The sequence below is a fragment of the Phaseolus vulgaris genome, chromosome 8, assembly GCF_051622355.1.
Source record: "Phaseolus vulgaris cultivar YP4 chromosome 8, ASM5162235v1, whole genome shotgun sequence".
Classification (NCBI taxonomy): domain Eukaryota; kingdom Viridiplantae; phylum Streptophyta; class Magnoliopsida; order Fabales; family Fabaceae; genus Phaseolus; species Phaseolus vulgaris.
In genome coordinates, this window is record NC_143505.1 from 46,344,318 (window position 1) to 46,360,999 (window position 16,682).

Consider the following 16,682-nt stretch of genomic DNA (forward strand, 5'->3'; position numbering starts at 1 on the left):
AAATACTAACTTCTTATTTAAAGATATATTATTTTCTTAGAATCCAAACAACTCAGATATGTACAATATACATTATAACTGATATAGTTATAATTTATTGAAGTATCCTTTCTAAACTTATCTTTGAATATTTTAACATACAAATAGAGATTGATTCATTATTTTCTATAAGTATATATAGTCATATTATCTTGTTAATAATAAATTAATAAATATAATCCTATTATATAGTATGACTTTAATAACAAACTTTATAACATGTTTTTCTAAACAAATTAACAATATAAAATATATTAAAGATAAGGATAAATTTTATTTTTAAAAAGAGATAAAATTTAATAAATAGTATAAGTCTATATTATTTATAAAGTATGAAGAAAAAAAAAGAACATAATCAAATAAAAAGAGTGTTAAATTGAAAAGAAAAGATAAAAAACAATTGTTGATCGATGAATTATGTATTTTTAATTATTTATTATATAATTTCATGAATTCAATTTATATGTTTTCATTTTTACTTTAATACATTAGTTGTATAAGTACTCAAATTGTTAATATATCGGTCAGTACCGGACGAGTCAGTCACTCGGGGTCTCGGTGACCAACCAATCGTGTCAAAACACATTTAAAGCATTGTGAATGGCAACAATGATAGTTATGGAAGCTCGTCACAAGTTATCACTATGCTCCACCAAATGCGGGTGAGACGTCGATAAATCAGGTAACACTGATTTAGTAAAAGATATTGTTTCACTAAAGATTTTATCCAAATATACCAGTATACCAACATACCTCCCTATAAATTAGTGAATCATACTAGAAATCAGTTAATTTGATAGATTTGACCTATTACAGTAGAGGTCCATGAATAAACACTAAAAATAAACTAACTACAGAGGTGTAAGGTAACTTAGTTTTCATTATACACTATTTACACAAAGTCTTGAAAGGTATGAGATTAGATAAAAGTTGGATGCAAATTGTTGATTTAGATCATTTTCTAAAACAAATTTTGTTATTAATTATGTTTATTCTTATGAATCATATCTATCTATTTATTTTCATCTATCTATCTACATAACTATTATTTACTTATATAAATAATATATAGAAAGAGAGAAAGAGAAATAAAAAGAAAGAAAGAATAGTTAGGTGGTTAAAATTTTATATGCTGAATTTAAATTTGAAATAAACATATTATTAACTAATATTATAATAAAATGTATTAAGATATGAATAAATAAATAAATAAATGTATTAAAATAAGTATTGTAATTGTAAAGTGACACAATAAAGGTAAAGTTGTTTCTTGAATAAAAGATTATGTTTAAATTTCAAAATAGAAAAAAAAATTAACAAGTACTAGTGATATAATAATAATAATAATAATAATAATAATAATTAATATTATATCATCCTTATTACTTTATAAGCATTAAAAAAAATATTAATTATATTCTTATCTAAAGAAAAATAAATTTATCATATGATATTTTATATTAATGAATAATTATTTGTTACATGCATATTTTGTTATTTTAATAAAACAATTATGAAAAATTAAAGATAGTTGCAACTAATATATAAATAGTGACAAATTAAAATATACTCACAACTAATATACAAATAGTGACAAATTTTATATATATCACTATTAATTACATTATCACAAATAAAAATAATGTTTATTTATAAAAAGGAACATCATAAATTCAAATATAAAATAATATAAATTTTATAATTTTTTATATATGTCTAGATTTTGTATTATACAAGTAAGAATGAATTTATAATATATTATTATTGACACAAATTTCATAGTAATACTGAATTTATAACATATTATTATTGACACAAATTTCATAGTAATTCTAAATTGGTATAGTGGAAATGTTAAAGTTATCTTTTTACCTCATTAAAGAGTCATGAGTTCAAACCTAAAGTAGAACAATTATTTTTACGACTAATATAAATATGTCTAATTGTAATTTTGTTTTATTAAATATATAAAAATAAATTTATGACATATTTTAACAAACTAATAAATAATTTTTAATTTATAAATATTTAATAATTTTTTTATTAACTATATTTTTATTTTAAGAAAAATAAATTTAGTAATTATTTATGATATGTGTTATTAATTTTTTAATATATCTATTGTGATATTATTTTTAATTTTGTCACTATTATAAACAATATTAGTGACAAAAAAAAAATAGTCACAAATAATATATTATTAGTGACAAGAAAAATAATAGTCACAATATATTAATAGTGACAAATATTATATTTATCACTAACCTTTTGTCATTAAAACTAATTTTTCTTGTAGTGCAATCAAAACAGATTACACACAAACCACCAAAGAAGTGACCTTGAACCCTTCAAGAAACACACTCTCTTTGGCACAACACACACCAAGAATGTTGATCTTGACCACCTCAAGAGCACATAACACTCCTTGGCAACAACACCAGAATTTACAGAAAAATTCAGAATGAATTACACTTGTTTATAGAACAATCTGAAATCAATACAGATGTAATCCTATTCCACTCTCTCTTGAGAAAACCCAAAGCTTGATGTGAATGTTCAAAACTTGAAAGCAATCTTTCACAACTGAAAAACTCAAATCTATTTTTCTTTTTGTTATAAAACATAAACAAACTATTTATATCTTTCAAAGATTGGTCAAAGCATTTAATAGAGGAGCGTATTCAATTGGAAATCATTTAAAGCACACTCAACTAACAAAACAGAATTATGTTAGGATTTTCAAAGAAACAATCGATTGAAATCACGAAACAATCGATTATTTTGGTGTGACAGCAATTCAACCAACCAAAACAGTTTTCAACCTTTTTCAAAAACACCTAAGAGTAAAACAATCGGTTGTTTTGACAAAACAACAGGTTGTTTTTCACTTAGTTTGAAAAACACTTTAAACTTAAAAAGGTTTTAAAAACATTAGCTTTAGATTCAACAAAGAGTGGATTACACATTTAAACTACCCAGATCCTATCCTAAACACAGTAGCAACTCCAGCCTTACATCAAACTCTTGGATTTGGATTCTTCAAAGCCTTTGATCACTCTTGATCAACATTATTTACTTATCTTTTTTTTTTCTAATAATGTGCAGGAAGCTTTAGTTGACTCTAGGTGAAAAAGTTTCATGAATGAGGAGATGAGATCCTTACAAAAGAATGAAACATGTGAATTGGTAGATTGTCTAGTTGGAAAGAAACTAGTAGGATACCAATGGGTGTATAGTGTAAAATCTAATACATATGGTACAATTGAGAGATTCAAAGCTAGATTAGTGGCAAATGGACATACACAAACATATGGAATAGAATAAACATTTTCTCTTGTAGCCAAAAATTGCACAGTTCGAGTATTGTTATCTCTAGTTGTAAACCTGATTGGTCCTTACAACAATCTGACGTGAAAAATGTCTTCTTACATAGGTAATTTTGTTTCAAGAAGTTTATATGGAGCTATCAGAAGGATGTGGGATCCCAGATACACATAATAAGCAATATGCAAGTTGAAGAAGTCATTGTACGTACTAAAGCAATCGCCATGAGCATGGTTTGGTATATTCACCAAGTCAATTCCTGCTTTTGGATATCCATTGAGCAACCAGGATCATACCTTGCTTTTAAATTAAAAAAAAAGGAAAGAATACAATTTTTATTGTCTATGTTGATGATATGATCGTTATAAGGGACGATCTCGACAAATGCAATTTTGTAAATGAATTTGAGATGAATGATCTCGGTCTTTTGAAGGTTTCAAGATCAAAATTAGGTATTTTTATCTTTCAACGAAAGTGTACTTTAGTTTATTGAAAGAAATTAGGATGGCAGTATGCAACCCAACAAATCTCCAATTGAAGGAAGGAATGAAGTTGTGTATTGAAGAAAATCAAAGTCCAACTAACATAGGGGATATCAGTGACTTGTAGAGATATTTATGTTTCTTTCACACACACCAAACCAATTTTAGCTTATGCTCTTAATGTGGTTAGTTAGTTCATGCACAATCCAGGTAAAAAACACATGGATGTTGTTATACAGATTTTAAGATACATAAAAGTTGCTCGTAGAAAAAGACTTTTGTTCATGAAGAACTCTAATTACAAGGATGTGATTCAGATGAAGCAAGTGCTCCTTGATGATAGAATATCAACCTCTGGATACTTCACATTTGTAAGAGGTAATCTTGTCACATGGAAAAATATGAAGTGAAAAGTTATAGCTAGATTCATTGCAGAAGCTGAACTTAGAGGAATGGTTCTTGGACTCTACAAAGGTTTGTGGCTCAAACTACTTCTCTAAGATTTATGATATGTACATACGCATTTCATTCAATTGTATTGTGATAATAAAGTTGCACACAACATTTCTCACAAATATGTCTAACATATGAAGAATGTGGGAACTGATAGTTTTTTCATCGTGATAAAGCTTAATAAAAATATTTTAGAATTGTCAAATATTTTATCTAAAGATCAACTTACATATATTGTTACTAAAGTTGTGACAATCCAGATTTTTAGGAGATTATTAAACAAGTTGAGAAGGTATGACATTCATTTAACAACTTGAGGAGAAGTATTGAGATAGATATTATTTGATTGGCTAAATTATATATTTATATCAAATATTATATAATTATATTTTTTTTTAATTTAGTTCTTGTTTATACACTTCCTTACTTTAACTCTTGATTTGTAGGGATGGAATGCATCCATATACAAATGATATCAATGAAAATTATAAAATAGATTATCTTTCAATTGTTTACAATATATTTTGTAACTTTTTTTTTTTGCACCCCAACATTTTAAACAAAAAGGAAAGATAAGAAAAACTGAAAAAGAACATAAAAACAGTATAAAAGAATTCAACTTATAAATAGAAAGAGAAAAAATAAAATAACAATATTGGGCAATTAACAACAAAACATAAGAAATTATGTTCTGAGAAAGTGCTTTATAATTAGTGACTTGCTTTCGTCATCGATCAGCAAAAACAAATCAAATTGATTTCAACGAAAGTATACATTAGATTTATTGAAAGAAATTAGAATGGCAGTATGCAACCAACAAATCTCCAATTGAAGGAGGGAATGAAGTTTTCGTATTGAAGAAGATGAAAGTCCAACTAACATAAGGGATATCAGTGACTTGTAGAGATATTTATGTTTCTTTCACACACACCAAACTAATTTTAGCTTATGCTCTTAATGTGATTAGTTAGTTCACGCACAATCCAGGTAAAAAACACATGGATGTTGTTATATGGATTTTAAGATACATAAAAGTTGCTCGTAGAAAAATACTTTTCTTCAAAAAGAACTCTAATTACAAGGATGTGATGGTTTATACTGGTTCAGATTAAGCAAGTGCTCCTTAATGATAGAATATCAACCTCTGGATACTTCACATTTGTAAGAGGTAATCTTGTCACATGGAAAAATATGAAGCGAAAAGTTATAGCTAGATTTATTGCAGAAGCTGAACTTAGAGGAATGGTTCTTGGACTCTACAAAGGTTTGTGGCTCAAACTACTTCTCTAAGATTTATGATATGTACATACGCATCTCATTCAATTGTATTGTGATAATAAAGTTGCACAGTGACATTTCTCACAAATGTGTCTAACAGTAGGGTGCTAAAAAACTTGTTTTTGGAGTTTTGTATAAGGGTTGTGACACCCATGAAGTGTCTCATTTTATTTTATATATTTATTGCTGATAAAAAAATGAAGAATGTGGGGGCTGATAGTTTTTTCATCGTGATAAAGTTTAGTAAAAATATTTTAGAGTTGTCAAATATTTTATCTAAAGATCAACTTACATATATTCTTACCAAAGTTGTGACAATCTAGATTTTTAGGAGATTATTAAACAAGTTGAGAATGTATTACATTCATTTAACAAATTAAGGAGAAGTATTGAGATAGATATTATTTGATTAGCTAAATTATATATTTATATACTATATAATTAGATTTTTTTAGTTTAGTTCTTGTTTATACACTTCCTTACTTAACTCCTGATTTGTAGGATGGAGTGCATCCATATACAAATGATATGAATAAAAATTATAAAATAGATTATCTTTCAATTGTTTACAATATATTTTGTCACTCATTTGAAACAAAAAGGAAAGATAAGAAAAACTGAAAAAGAACATAAAAACAGTATAAAAAAATTCAACTAAATAGAAAGAGAAAAAATAAAATAACAATATGATTACGGAAGATATTGGGCAATTAACAATGAATCTACTAAGAACATTTTTTTTTGTTTCTCTAGCGTTAAAGTTTAAAGTAGCCGCCTTTAAAAAACATAAGAAATTATGCTTTGAGAAAGTGCTTTATAATTAGTGACTTGCTTTCATCATCGATCAGAAAAACAAATCAAATTGATTTCAACGTTTTAAAAAAAAGGATCTGCTTTCGCCACTGATATCAAAATAGGACGCAAGTAGCGTTTGATATGCAATATTTGATTATTTCCTCCCAACTTCCTTGGAGATCATTTCCAAATTGTGTGGATTTTACTATTATTATTTCCTTGATTAATGATATATTAGCATGCATAGAGTTTTAGTTAGATTTCCTGACGTAATAGATCAATTTTTCATTCATTAATAAAAAAAATATCCGCAAATTCAATTATGCAGACAGTTTTTTTATTTATTTTTCACGTCTAGTTAAAAAAGTAGTTTATATAATTTAAGCATGTTGTGTTAGTAGTAAATTTAAACTTGTACTGACTATTACTTTATAAAGAGAATGTTGAGCATAAAAATAGTTTAATAATTATGTACTATCAAAATAATTTTAGGCTTGCAACCAAAATAAAATTTAAAGTAGTCATGGTAAAAAATATTAAATTTAATTGCATCTGTTTACAAACTATAGTGTTTGAAAATAATGAGTATATAAATATAATTGTTCTTTTAACATTAATGGTTATACAAACACTCCAACGATTAATATTTATTTTTATTTTTATCTTTCTATCATATATCATACATCTATAAGACGTATGTTTATATAAGTTGATGTAAGATAGCATATAAAATATCCACACACACACAAAAAAAGTGTGTATTTAAAACTACCGAGAAACAATATCAATGTTCCTAGAAAGCTCATAGTCACATGCATGTACGTTCAGAGATTCTTTTCTTGAAAGGCAGTGGAAATAATTATATTTTACTATTCTTCTGAATAAGATATTCGAGCTAGATTCCTCAATAGGACAAAAGCGAGTTAAGTTAGAAAGGACGCATTGGGGTGCGTGGAAACTGGTTCATATAAACATAGTAAGGTGACCTTTCCGTGTGCCAAACAACACTTCAGTTTTCTTGACCTATGCTAACGTGAAGGGTAAGGCCATGCATCGCTCTTTCGCTGCTTCACAGTCACAGTGTCGTGCATTGAACCTGATCACTATATTATCATACATGTTAAGATCTGAGTAACTACTGTAAACATGTTCCTTTTAACATAATGATTCTGCAGATAATAAATGAGTTGATGCTAAAAATGTCCTAAAAATATATAAGAAATGAAGTATTTAAATATAGATCTTCGATAGCATTACTTTTTATAGACAGCAACTTTGTAGTTTCAGAACATTTGGGTTTTTCCAGTTGCATTATTCAAAGAAAACATTAATATTTACAGGTTTCATGAATTGTTTGTTCCTGTTAGGAAGATGGAACTAGAGAACTATTGATGAGTTTCGTCTTCTTTCTTCCTATCGGATGGTTGGTCAATGCTCCAACTTTCTCTTTAAGTTTGTTGTTATTCCTTCGGTCGCAGTTGCTCAATCACTCGGTCTTCAAAAGAATACCGAATGGGGTACCTACAGAAGACACTCCGACGCTCAAGTCAGAAAAGAGATTAGACACTCAGATGTTAGAGTACAGTTATTTTTTTTTTTATCGGCAATGATGTTAAAGTAGAGTAATTAATGAACCTACCTACTTCTTGGAATGGGTGCTATTTATATTATTTTAATGGGGTTACCTTGTTGGGTCGGATTAGTAAGTGAATCGTATTTAAAGGTGCATTACCTAATTCTTAATGATTGTTTAGTTTTACTGACCTTGATTTAATGTAATTTGACTAAAGATATCAGTCAAGGTCAACCCGACTATGAGAGTCAAACCATGATATTGATCGTTCGGTGGATAGCAATAAATATAGTTTTGTGACTTAACTAAATGTATCATATATTCGAATAGTAATATTTGGTTGTAAGAATGATAACCACTCAATTTATCAATAAAGGGTGTCATTTTAAAATTCTTTGACCTGTTCTTCTCCTATATGAGATTTTTTTTAACATATATACATTTCACACTCTTTATAATAATATAATAATAATTTTAAATTAAAAAATAAAATAAAAAAAAAATATTAATTTATTACGGTGTGGTGTGGAGTGTTTGTTTTTACAGATGTTGATATATCAGCATCTTTTTGGTTTTTCTTTGGTCTTAGAGAACAAACATATATGCAGTGGGAAAGGTTTAGGGAAATAGAATAGATGGTGAAACGAAGAGAGTAAATAAGCATACATAACTTTAGTTTATTTACACTAAGGTAGTCAAAATATCTTGACATGCCTGTCTACATTACAGAGTGATCATGGCACGGTCATATACAATTTTTCATTTTCTTGGTTTCTTACTCTTACAAAGAATGAAACAAACAATACTTCAAGAACGTACATATGATACAGAAGCAACACTAACAATACTCATACACAACATAATCCAATAATCTACTTAAAACCCTAAAACACGAGCAAATCATTCTTGATATCGTAACCCATCTTCTCCAAATTAGGCTGCACCGCGAACTGAATCATGGGTGGTGGTCCACACGTCATAGCCAAAGAATCGCTTGAAGCTTCTGGAAGGTGCTCCCTCATTATGGCTTCTGTGATGAACCCCACACCGTATCCCCACCCTTCCTTCGCCGTTTCCACAACGTACCACACCTTGAACCTCTCACAATGTTCTTTCGCCCATGTATCCAACTCCTCTCTCAGCAGAATATCATCCTCTGTGCGGTTTGCATACACGACATGCATTTCGGTCAGGTCCTCTGGGTCCTTCAGAATCGCTTGCGCCACTTGGTAAATTGGTGTGATGCCAGTTCCACCGGCCAGCATGGCTAATCTCTTTGCGAATCTGGATTTCCCATTAACAGTGAAATTGCCTCTTCCAGTGTACTCTATGTGACCCAATGGACCCTTCACGTCTAACATGGATCCTATGGAGAGAGATTCTAAATACTGTGACATAAGTCCCCCGTTCGGGAACTTAGGGTGCACGTCTTTGAAGTAAACCTTGATGAGCAAATCGAAGAACCCCACTTCCTCCACGCTACTTGTTGGAGTGTAGGCTCGCATGCATAGCTTGCCATCTATGGTGGCGCACAAGAAAATGTGCTTACCCACTGGTAAACCTAAGAGTTGATTCTTTGACGGCATTTCGAAACGGAAAAGCCTCACATCATGGGAAATGGAGGTCTTTGACACGAGTTTGCATGGGATTTTCTGCCGTGGGTTGAGAGCCACACTACGTGGTGGTAGTGGTGGTATTGTAGTGATTTCATTGATAGGAGCCAAATGGATGAATTCGGAATTGCCATGCACGGAGTTGTTCGGCGATGAGTCAGCTGAGGTGTAACCTACCCATGCAGAAGTAACAAACCATATAAAATTTCGAATAATGAAAGGGAATAAATTGTCAACCAGTAAGTTAAATAATACTAATCAAGGATAAAGTTATAGATTTTTTCTTTATTGTCATTAAAAAACATGCATTATACTTCGAATAATTTCACATATATATGATAATTATATCAGCATCCTAAACTCATACCAAAATTGAATTTTTATTTACTGATGGTATAAAAAACTTCATGAAAAATTCAACAAAATAACCTCAAATACTGATTCTATTTCCCAAATTGAAGAAATTAAAAAATTTTGATTACATATTTTTATCACTCTGTTTGACAACTCATACACTATAATCCGTGAAATTTCAATTAACAATAGAAAAAAGTGTTAATAAAGAAATGTAACATTTCTCAGACAGTAATATAGAGAGACATGGAAGGTTATGTATATTACCTGTAGTGATGAGCTCGCCAATACGATAGTCTTCCAGCATCTTCTTTGCTTTGTCAGAGTGGATGGCGTCAAACTCTTCGGTGCAGTCAGTGCCGGCATTGATGAGGATGCTGTCGGTGCCACCAGGGTGATCTTTGAGGAAGCGGGTGCAGTCGTAGACATGACCATGGACAATGATCCAAGCTGAGTCAGGGCTGCTATGTTTTTTTACTTCGGAGACGGAGAACATTTTAGAGGCAGTGTTCATGAATGGCGTAGACACACTCTTTTTAAGGCTTGGTTTCGGCTCTTGTGATTGCTCCAAATGTTTTTCCTTTGCCATCCACCCACCAGGTTGGTTCCCTGGTTGGGTTGGGTGTTCAAACACTATGCCAATCTCTCCCTTGTGGGGCTTGCACACATTTGTCTTCACTCTAAACCAACAGTTGTTCATCATGCCCTGCATCATTGCATACACAAAACATACCACCAAAAAACAGCTTTATTAAACTTCCTATACCTGTTTAAAAAATCAACAAGGGCTTTATACACAAAAATAATGTCACTTTTTATACTATCAATGCAGTTTTAATGAAGATCTTGATAGAATAATCCATCGTACTCTACTAATAATGTAAAAAGATTTCGCACCTTTATTCAGTAATAAATTTTTTGACTTTATAACAATTGTTGTAATGTTCTATTTAACATCACTTTTAATTATTATGATATAAAATGTCAAGAAACTCAAGTGAAAAGGATTGTTATGAACTGTGTGTACAGGTAAGTAAGTTCATTAGGATATGCCACAAAATTACAAAAATCAATGGTATTAGCTTAGTGGGCCATTTTCTACATCACTGTACATGAAATTATATAGTTAAGTCTCTGTTGAGACACAATGAATTTGCTTTGGAATAATGGAACTTACTTTTTATATATTTTATAAAGATCACGGCATCCCAAAGTGAAATGAAATGTTGTATTCATACAATTAAATTATATAATAATTTATCTATATAGTAAAATTATTTTTCTCCGTCAAATCATTGATCTGATACTATATTTTCTCTATTTTATTTTAATCTCTCTTTTCATCCAAAAAGAAAATATCAAATCATTGTATAAATAAACTTTCATATAAAATTTAGGCTTCAATAAATTTTAAATCCTCAATATATTACTCATTTGTTTACTCAAATAGATTATTCTTTTACATTAAGTATTTAATAAATTCTAAAAATTTGAGTAAGTTCTTTAAAAAAACAAATAGTTGTATTATCTCCAATATTATTCTTTTAGTGATTCTTAAAATATTTTAAATTTCACCTTTTTGTCAATTCAATTTTTTTATAATAAAAATCAATATATATTTTTATTGTATTATAATAAATAATTCAATACATATTATTGTTTAACACTATAAATAATTTCTGATATGTTTTAACTTAATTAAAACGATATTAGTAAAATTGAAGCAGATAATAAAAGATACTTTAGTTAAAATATTAATTTATTAGCTGTTTAATTTTAAAAAAAAAGTATTAAGTAAAATAAAAATGATCACATATTAGCAATTAAACTTTATTTAAACAAAAGAAATTGTATCAGATCAAATTTCTATTATGACCCAAAAACCAAATTCAGCGTTAATAAGCCTGGGGTCTAGAGTATTAATGATTAACAATAAGGCCATAAAAACGACAGGTGATGACGTCAAGTGAAGTCCAAGTTTCTGAGGAACAAATGGTGATTTATAATGCAGTGGTAACTACCATCTCATTTGTCGTTTTCTGTAACAATGAAATTATCTTGCTGCTACCAACGAGTATATATCATATAAAAATAATATTAAAATAAAAGCTACAAGAAGACTCGTCCTAGAATATCCTCCAAAAGCACCAAATACCTTTGACCATCGATTATTTAAGGAAAATAATACTTTGAATGTATACAAACCCTTAAATGAATAAAAAAATAAATTTGTAATTAAATAATATTAAAATAATAGTTATATAAAAAATTGGAATTATAAATTTATCATTACTCATTATTTAACAAGGTAAAAGAGAAACCAAAAACATGTTGATAAGTTTGTTAGAGATGAAAACGTACCATAAGATTCCAAATTAGGTTTTCTGGCTGCGTGTTGAGGCCTTCATCCCAAGCTCGAACTGCAATCTCTTTGGTCCCCAGCAGGTCCAGCACCTCCACCTCCAAAGACCAGAAGCACCAGCACCAATACTTTCCATATTTGTTAGGTTTCTCAGGATGATCCAGTGTGCACACGTGCCATGTTTCTCCACCGTCCAGAGTTACCTCCACACGTGTCACTTTCCTCCCACCACCTACACGTACAAACACACTCTCTCACTTCACATCCAGCCGTAACACAGTTTTCTTTATTCAAGTCACTGTCTACCAATTGCAAGTTACGGGCACAATTCCACTACCCAATCACATGTTGCAGCAGCAACACCAATCCAAATTTGAGGTTTTATTCAGTCCCACCAACTTGAAAGATATCCCACACGTACTATCATACTCTTTCGCACTTGTAATTATTATTCTTATTATTATTTGATTAATAACTGTACAACCAATTTTTCCCTTTCTCCTTCCATGTTAGCCTTACTCTTGTCAAAATTTTAACATGTTTTTTTCCTTATTTATACTGTGAAGATTTTGTTGCGGATAATTCACTATGTTAATGGTGCTAATGTTACTATACTCAGGACCATGAAATGAAAAACAGCAAAACTAACCAGAATATGCGTAGCCTCTGACTACGTAAGGCCTCTGCGTTGTCCATGAGTTGATGGGCAATATCTCATCGTGACAAGGAGTCGTTATCACTGAGTTTATATTCAACTCGTTGATTATGTACTCTGGTTTGAACCACCATCCTGCAGGGATGCAAATAAATAAAAGAGAAAAAGAAACAAATACGTAAATAATTTGTGTCCATAAACAAACATGTCTTACGTCAAACTCGTGTAAAGTGGACTAGTTCACTGTATTATCTCCCAATTACGAGGAAGATTTTTAAAATTGTAAAAGCATTATTTTAGTCATTAAATTAAAAATATAAAATAACAACTGTTTGACTTTAAAAACCAAATTGATTAGTAAACGTAATTCCTCAAATTAAAATTAGGCTGTATGTGAACGTAGTTATAAAGAAGAAGAAAGAAAAAATAACATAAAATGAATTAAATTATTCTCACTTTTATAGAAATTATCTGATTCAACTTTTTCAAAAGTTTTCAAAAAAATAATTAATTTTGGTCTTTTTGTTCCCTCTTATTAAGTATTTATCAAGAACCTTGTCCAAAGCGTTAGAATATTCCGATTAAAAAGTCGAATTTTAAAGACAAAAATATTTTGTGAAGTCAGAATATTATTTTTCTAACAAGATAAAAAAAATAAAACGAGTGAAGAAATGAAAAAATAAAGAAACAATACATAGATGTGCATAACTCATTAAAAGTATATATATAACTTCGAAGGAGAAAAAACAAAGTATACTTTAATATTACATGCTTATAAATTATTACCCCGATCTTAAACTATTTTTATCTGTTTCATAATTGCAACTTGTATTTGTATAACAAATTTTTTTAAAAAAAAGTTATGTTAAGTGAAGCATGTGACGGGAAAAGAGAGAGAAAAAATGAGTATTTGCAGAAAAACGTTTTCAATGTCCCTCATACAAGATCAAAGTGAGCGAAAAAATTAGAAGCAGTAGAAGTGGGAAGAATGATACCTTCTTCATTGGCAAGTTCTGGATCAACATGAGAAGGAAGAACTCTGTTATCCTTGTAATGATAATGGCTTTCGCACTCTTGTTCAGTAACCACAATGCGTTTTAGCCACTTCACCATTCTGCCACCGATAAACCCCGGAATAATCATTCGAATGGGGAAGCCGTGATCCGGTGCCAGAGGCTCGCCGTTTTGCATGTACGCCAGGATGATGTCGCGCGAAGGGTCCATGGCCATCTCCCTCGAGATGCTCGTTCCGTACTTGGACCCGCCGCCGCCGGGGAGATTCTCGGCGCCCTCGAAGGACACGTGCAGCGCTCCCTTCCCACGTGTCAGGATCCCGCAACGGCGCAGCACGTGGCGCAGCGGCACGCCGCGCCACACGGAGGTGGAGGTGCCGGCGGAGCCCCAGTTGAAGCCGATGGTCTTCTTGACCATGTTCTGCTCCTTGCGGCGGTTACCGGCGCAGACGAGCGTGGCGGGAAACTCGCGGTGGGGAAACTCGCGCACGAGGCGGTCCATGGTGAACCGGGTTGGGCGCTTGACAAGACCGGTTATTTCGACGGTCCAGTCTTCCCAGTTGGCCTTGGGAACTGGACCGTGGTTGCGGACGTAGTGGAGTGGGACTGGGGTGATGAAGCCGTGGTGCATGAGGCGCTGCAAGGGGGACTCCGCGTTGAAGGGGTGCTTCCCTGTGAGGCGGACCATGGAGGCGTTCCGTGCGACCCACTGATCCGCCGTTCCCTCGTCGCGCGGGTCCATAACTGACGCTTCCGTTTCCGCGTTGGCTTTTCGTACGAGCTCTTTCAGATACGAAGCGTCGTCATTTTCATCGTCGTCGCTGCTGGAGGAGTCCAGGTCAAAATCCAACGGCAGAGAGGGCTTTAGATCCTGGCCGCAACTGCGAACGACGCCGTTCATATGAGTGGCGAATTGACGGTTGCCAACGGAAGCCGCCATTGTGAGAAAGGAAGAAAATTACGGAGTTTATGTTGTTGTCCTCCTTTGGTGTGACTCTGGTGGAAGAGAAAAGGAAAGTGGTTTCTAAGCATGTGGATTGGGGTATTTATACAGAGTGGAAGGGCCACGAGAGAGAAGAGTCATCCCTGACTTCATATCTTTTTCTTCACTAAAAATATTTTTTTAAATCAAGTATTTAGTTTTTTAAATCAAAAATCCATTTGATTTATAAATGCACGAAAAGAGATAATTATGCTTGGTAGGGATATCATCAGTACGGACTACGACTTGGCGTAAATAAGGGCTGGTTCGTGGGTTCGTGTGCCAGCACCATAAGAAATATCTTTTAAGGAAGTTATTAAAAATAAAATTTTAAATATAAATGTTGAATAATTTTTTTATAAATTAACTTTTTTTATTTATGGGGTTATGACTCACATTTTCCTTTATGTTGGTATAATTGGGAGGTTACTTACCACAATTAATTATAATCAAAAGAAGGTTACTTACCATAATTAATTGTAATCAAAAGAAGGTTACTTACCACAATTAATTGTTATCAGAGGTTACTTATCATTAATTGTTTTTATTACTGTTGTCTCCTAGAACCATTATATAGTGGCTTCCTTCCAGCAATGTAACACAACATACACTTGATTCCTCTTTCTTTTCATACACTCTCTATTTCTTCTATTGGGTGTAAGTGTTTAACTCATAAAATAAGAAAAAAGATATTTTTTAGTATAAAATTTGTAACTTTGTAAAAAAAAATTTGAAGTCATTAAAGTAATTTAACAAACTTGGTCTTTGGTCTTTCAGTAATTTCATGCATGTGTATTTAATAAAAGAAATATTAATAAAAGAAATATTAATAAAAGAAATATTAATATGCAATTATCCTTTTACTCCTTTGTTTATTTATTTTCTGGTTTTAAAATATTTAGTGGTTTGTAGTTCTTTGATAAAGACGTATTAACGTTAATTTTCCAATAAATACACGTAATCATTAACAAAATTAAAAAATTTATATAATAAGACTTTAATATTTATGATACTAAATCGACTATTTATCTATTATGTTTTGAGGGTGAAGTTTTATGAATTTATATAATAATAATAATTGTTCTCGTATGGACTGATTGGTCCATGTCACGATTCGATCTCTTTAACTGAGTTGACCGAGTCCTACACGGATGTGCAGGTCGATTGACATACTAAGGTTAGAAAAGCTAAACTACTATTAAGAACTAGGTAATACGCTCATAAGTGTGATCCACTCCACTAATCCGGTCCAATAAGGTAAGTCCATTAAAATAATATAAATAACGCACATTCTAAGAACAAGGTATGTCATTATCATTGTACACCCCCGAGTGCCGAATACCCCTTTTACTGACTTGAGCTTCAGAGTACCTTTTGCAGGTACTCCCTATTCGACATTCACTTGAGACTGAGCGACCGAGACCCGAAAGAGTGATATCAAAACGAGAAGAATTATAGTGAAGTTCTACTAGTCTACCCGAAGAAGAAGAATACAAAGTCATTCAATAAGTAATATATAGTTAATATTAATTTTAAATATATTAATATAGTGTGTTGCATCACCAAACTATATTCTTTGAATCAATTTAACACTAAAGTGTGTTTTCTTTAATTAATTTGACATGTAAAATTTATAGATTATATAGTAAAATATAGTTGTCATATTTTCCATTATTATGTGAAACTAAATTAAAAAATTATTTTATGAACATAATTTTCACTTTTAATAGTCAAAATATTCCACTAATTTTTTTATTTC

The 16,682-nt window shown here is 31.1% G+C and overlaps 1 protein-coding gene across 1 annotated transcript; it reads right to left on the minus strand.

The window, feature by feature from the left end:
* Positions 1 to 8,597: 8,597 nt before the first annotated feature.
* On the minus strand, positions 8,598 to 15,104 carry LOC137826385 (nitrate reductase [NADH] 2). The gene is made up of 5 exons (XM_068632337.2): positions 13,924 to 15,104; positions 12,923 to 13,063; positions 12,273 to 12,505; positions 10,179 to 10,617; positions 8,598 to 9,730 (listed from the first exon to the last, which is right to left on the minus strand). Exons 1-5 carry the CDS (start codon positions 14,879 to 14,881, stop codon positions 8,829 to 8,831), a joined length of 2,673 nt encoding a protein of 890 aa, XP_068488438.2. The 5' UTR covers positions 14,882 to 15,104; the 3' UTR covers positions 8,598 to 8,828.
* Between the last annotated feature and the right edge of the window lie 1,578 nt (positions 15,105 to 16,682).

Excerpts from the sequence above, each read along its gene's own strand:
- LOC137826385 (XM_068632337.2), bottom strand. The coding sequence starts at position 14,881 with ATGGCGGCTTCCGTTGGCAACCGTCAATTCGCCACTCATATGAACGGC. Across the intron at positions 12,506-12,922 it reads CAGAGGCTACGCATATTCTG|GTGGTGGGAGGAAAGTGACA; the intron begins GTTAGTTTTGCT and ends TTGTACGTGTAG. Across the intron at positions 10,618-12,272 it reads ACCTAATTTGGAATCTTATG|GGCATGATGAACAACTGTTG; the intron begins GTACGTTTTCAT and ends GCAATGATGCAG.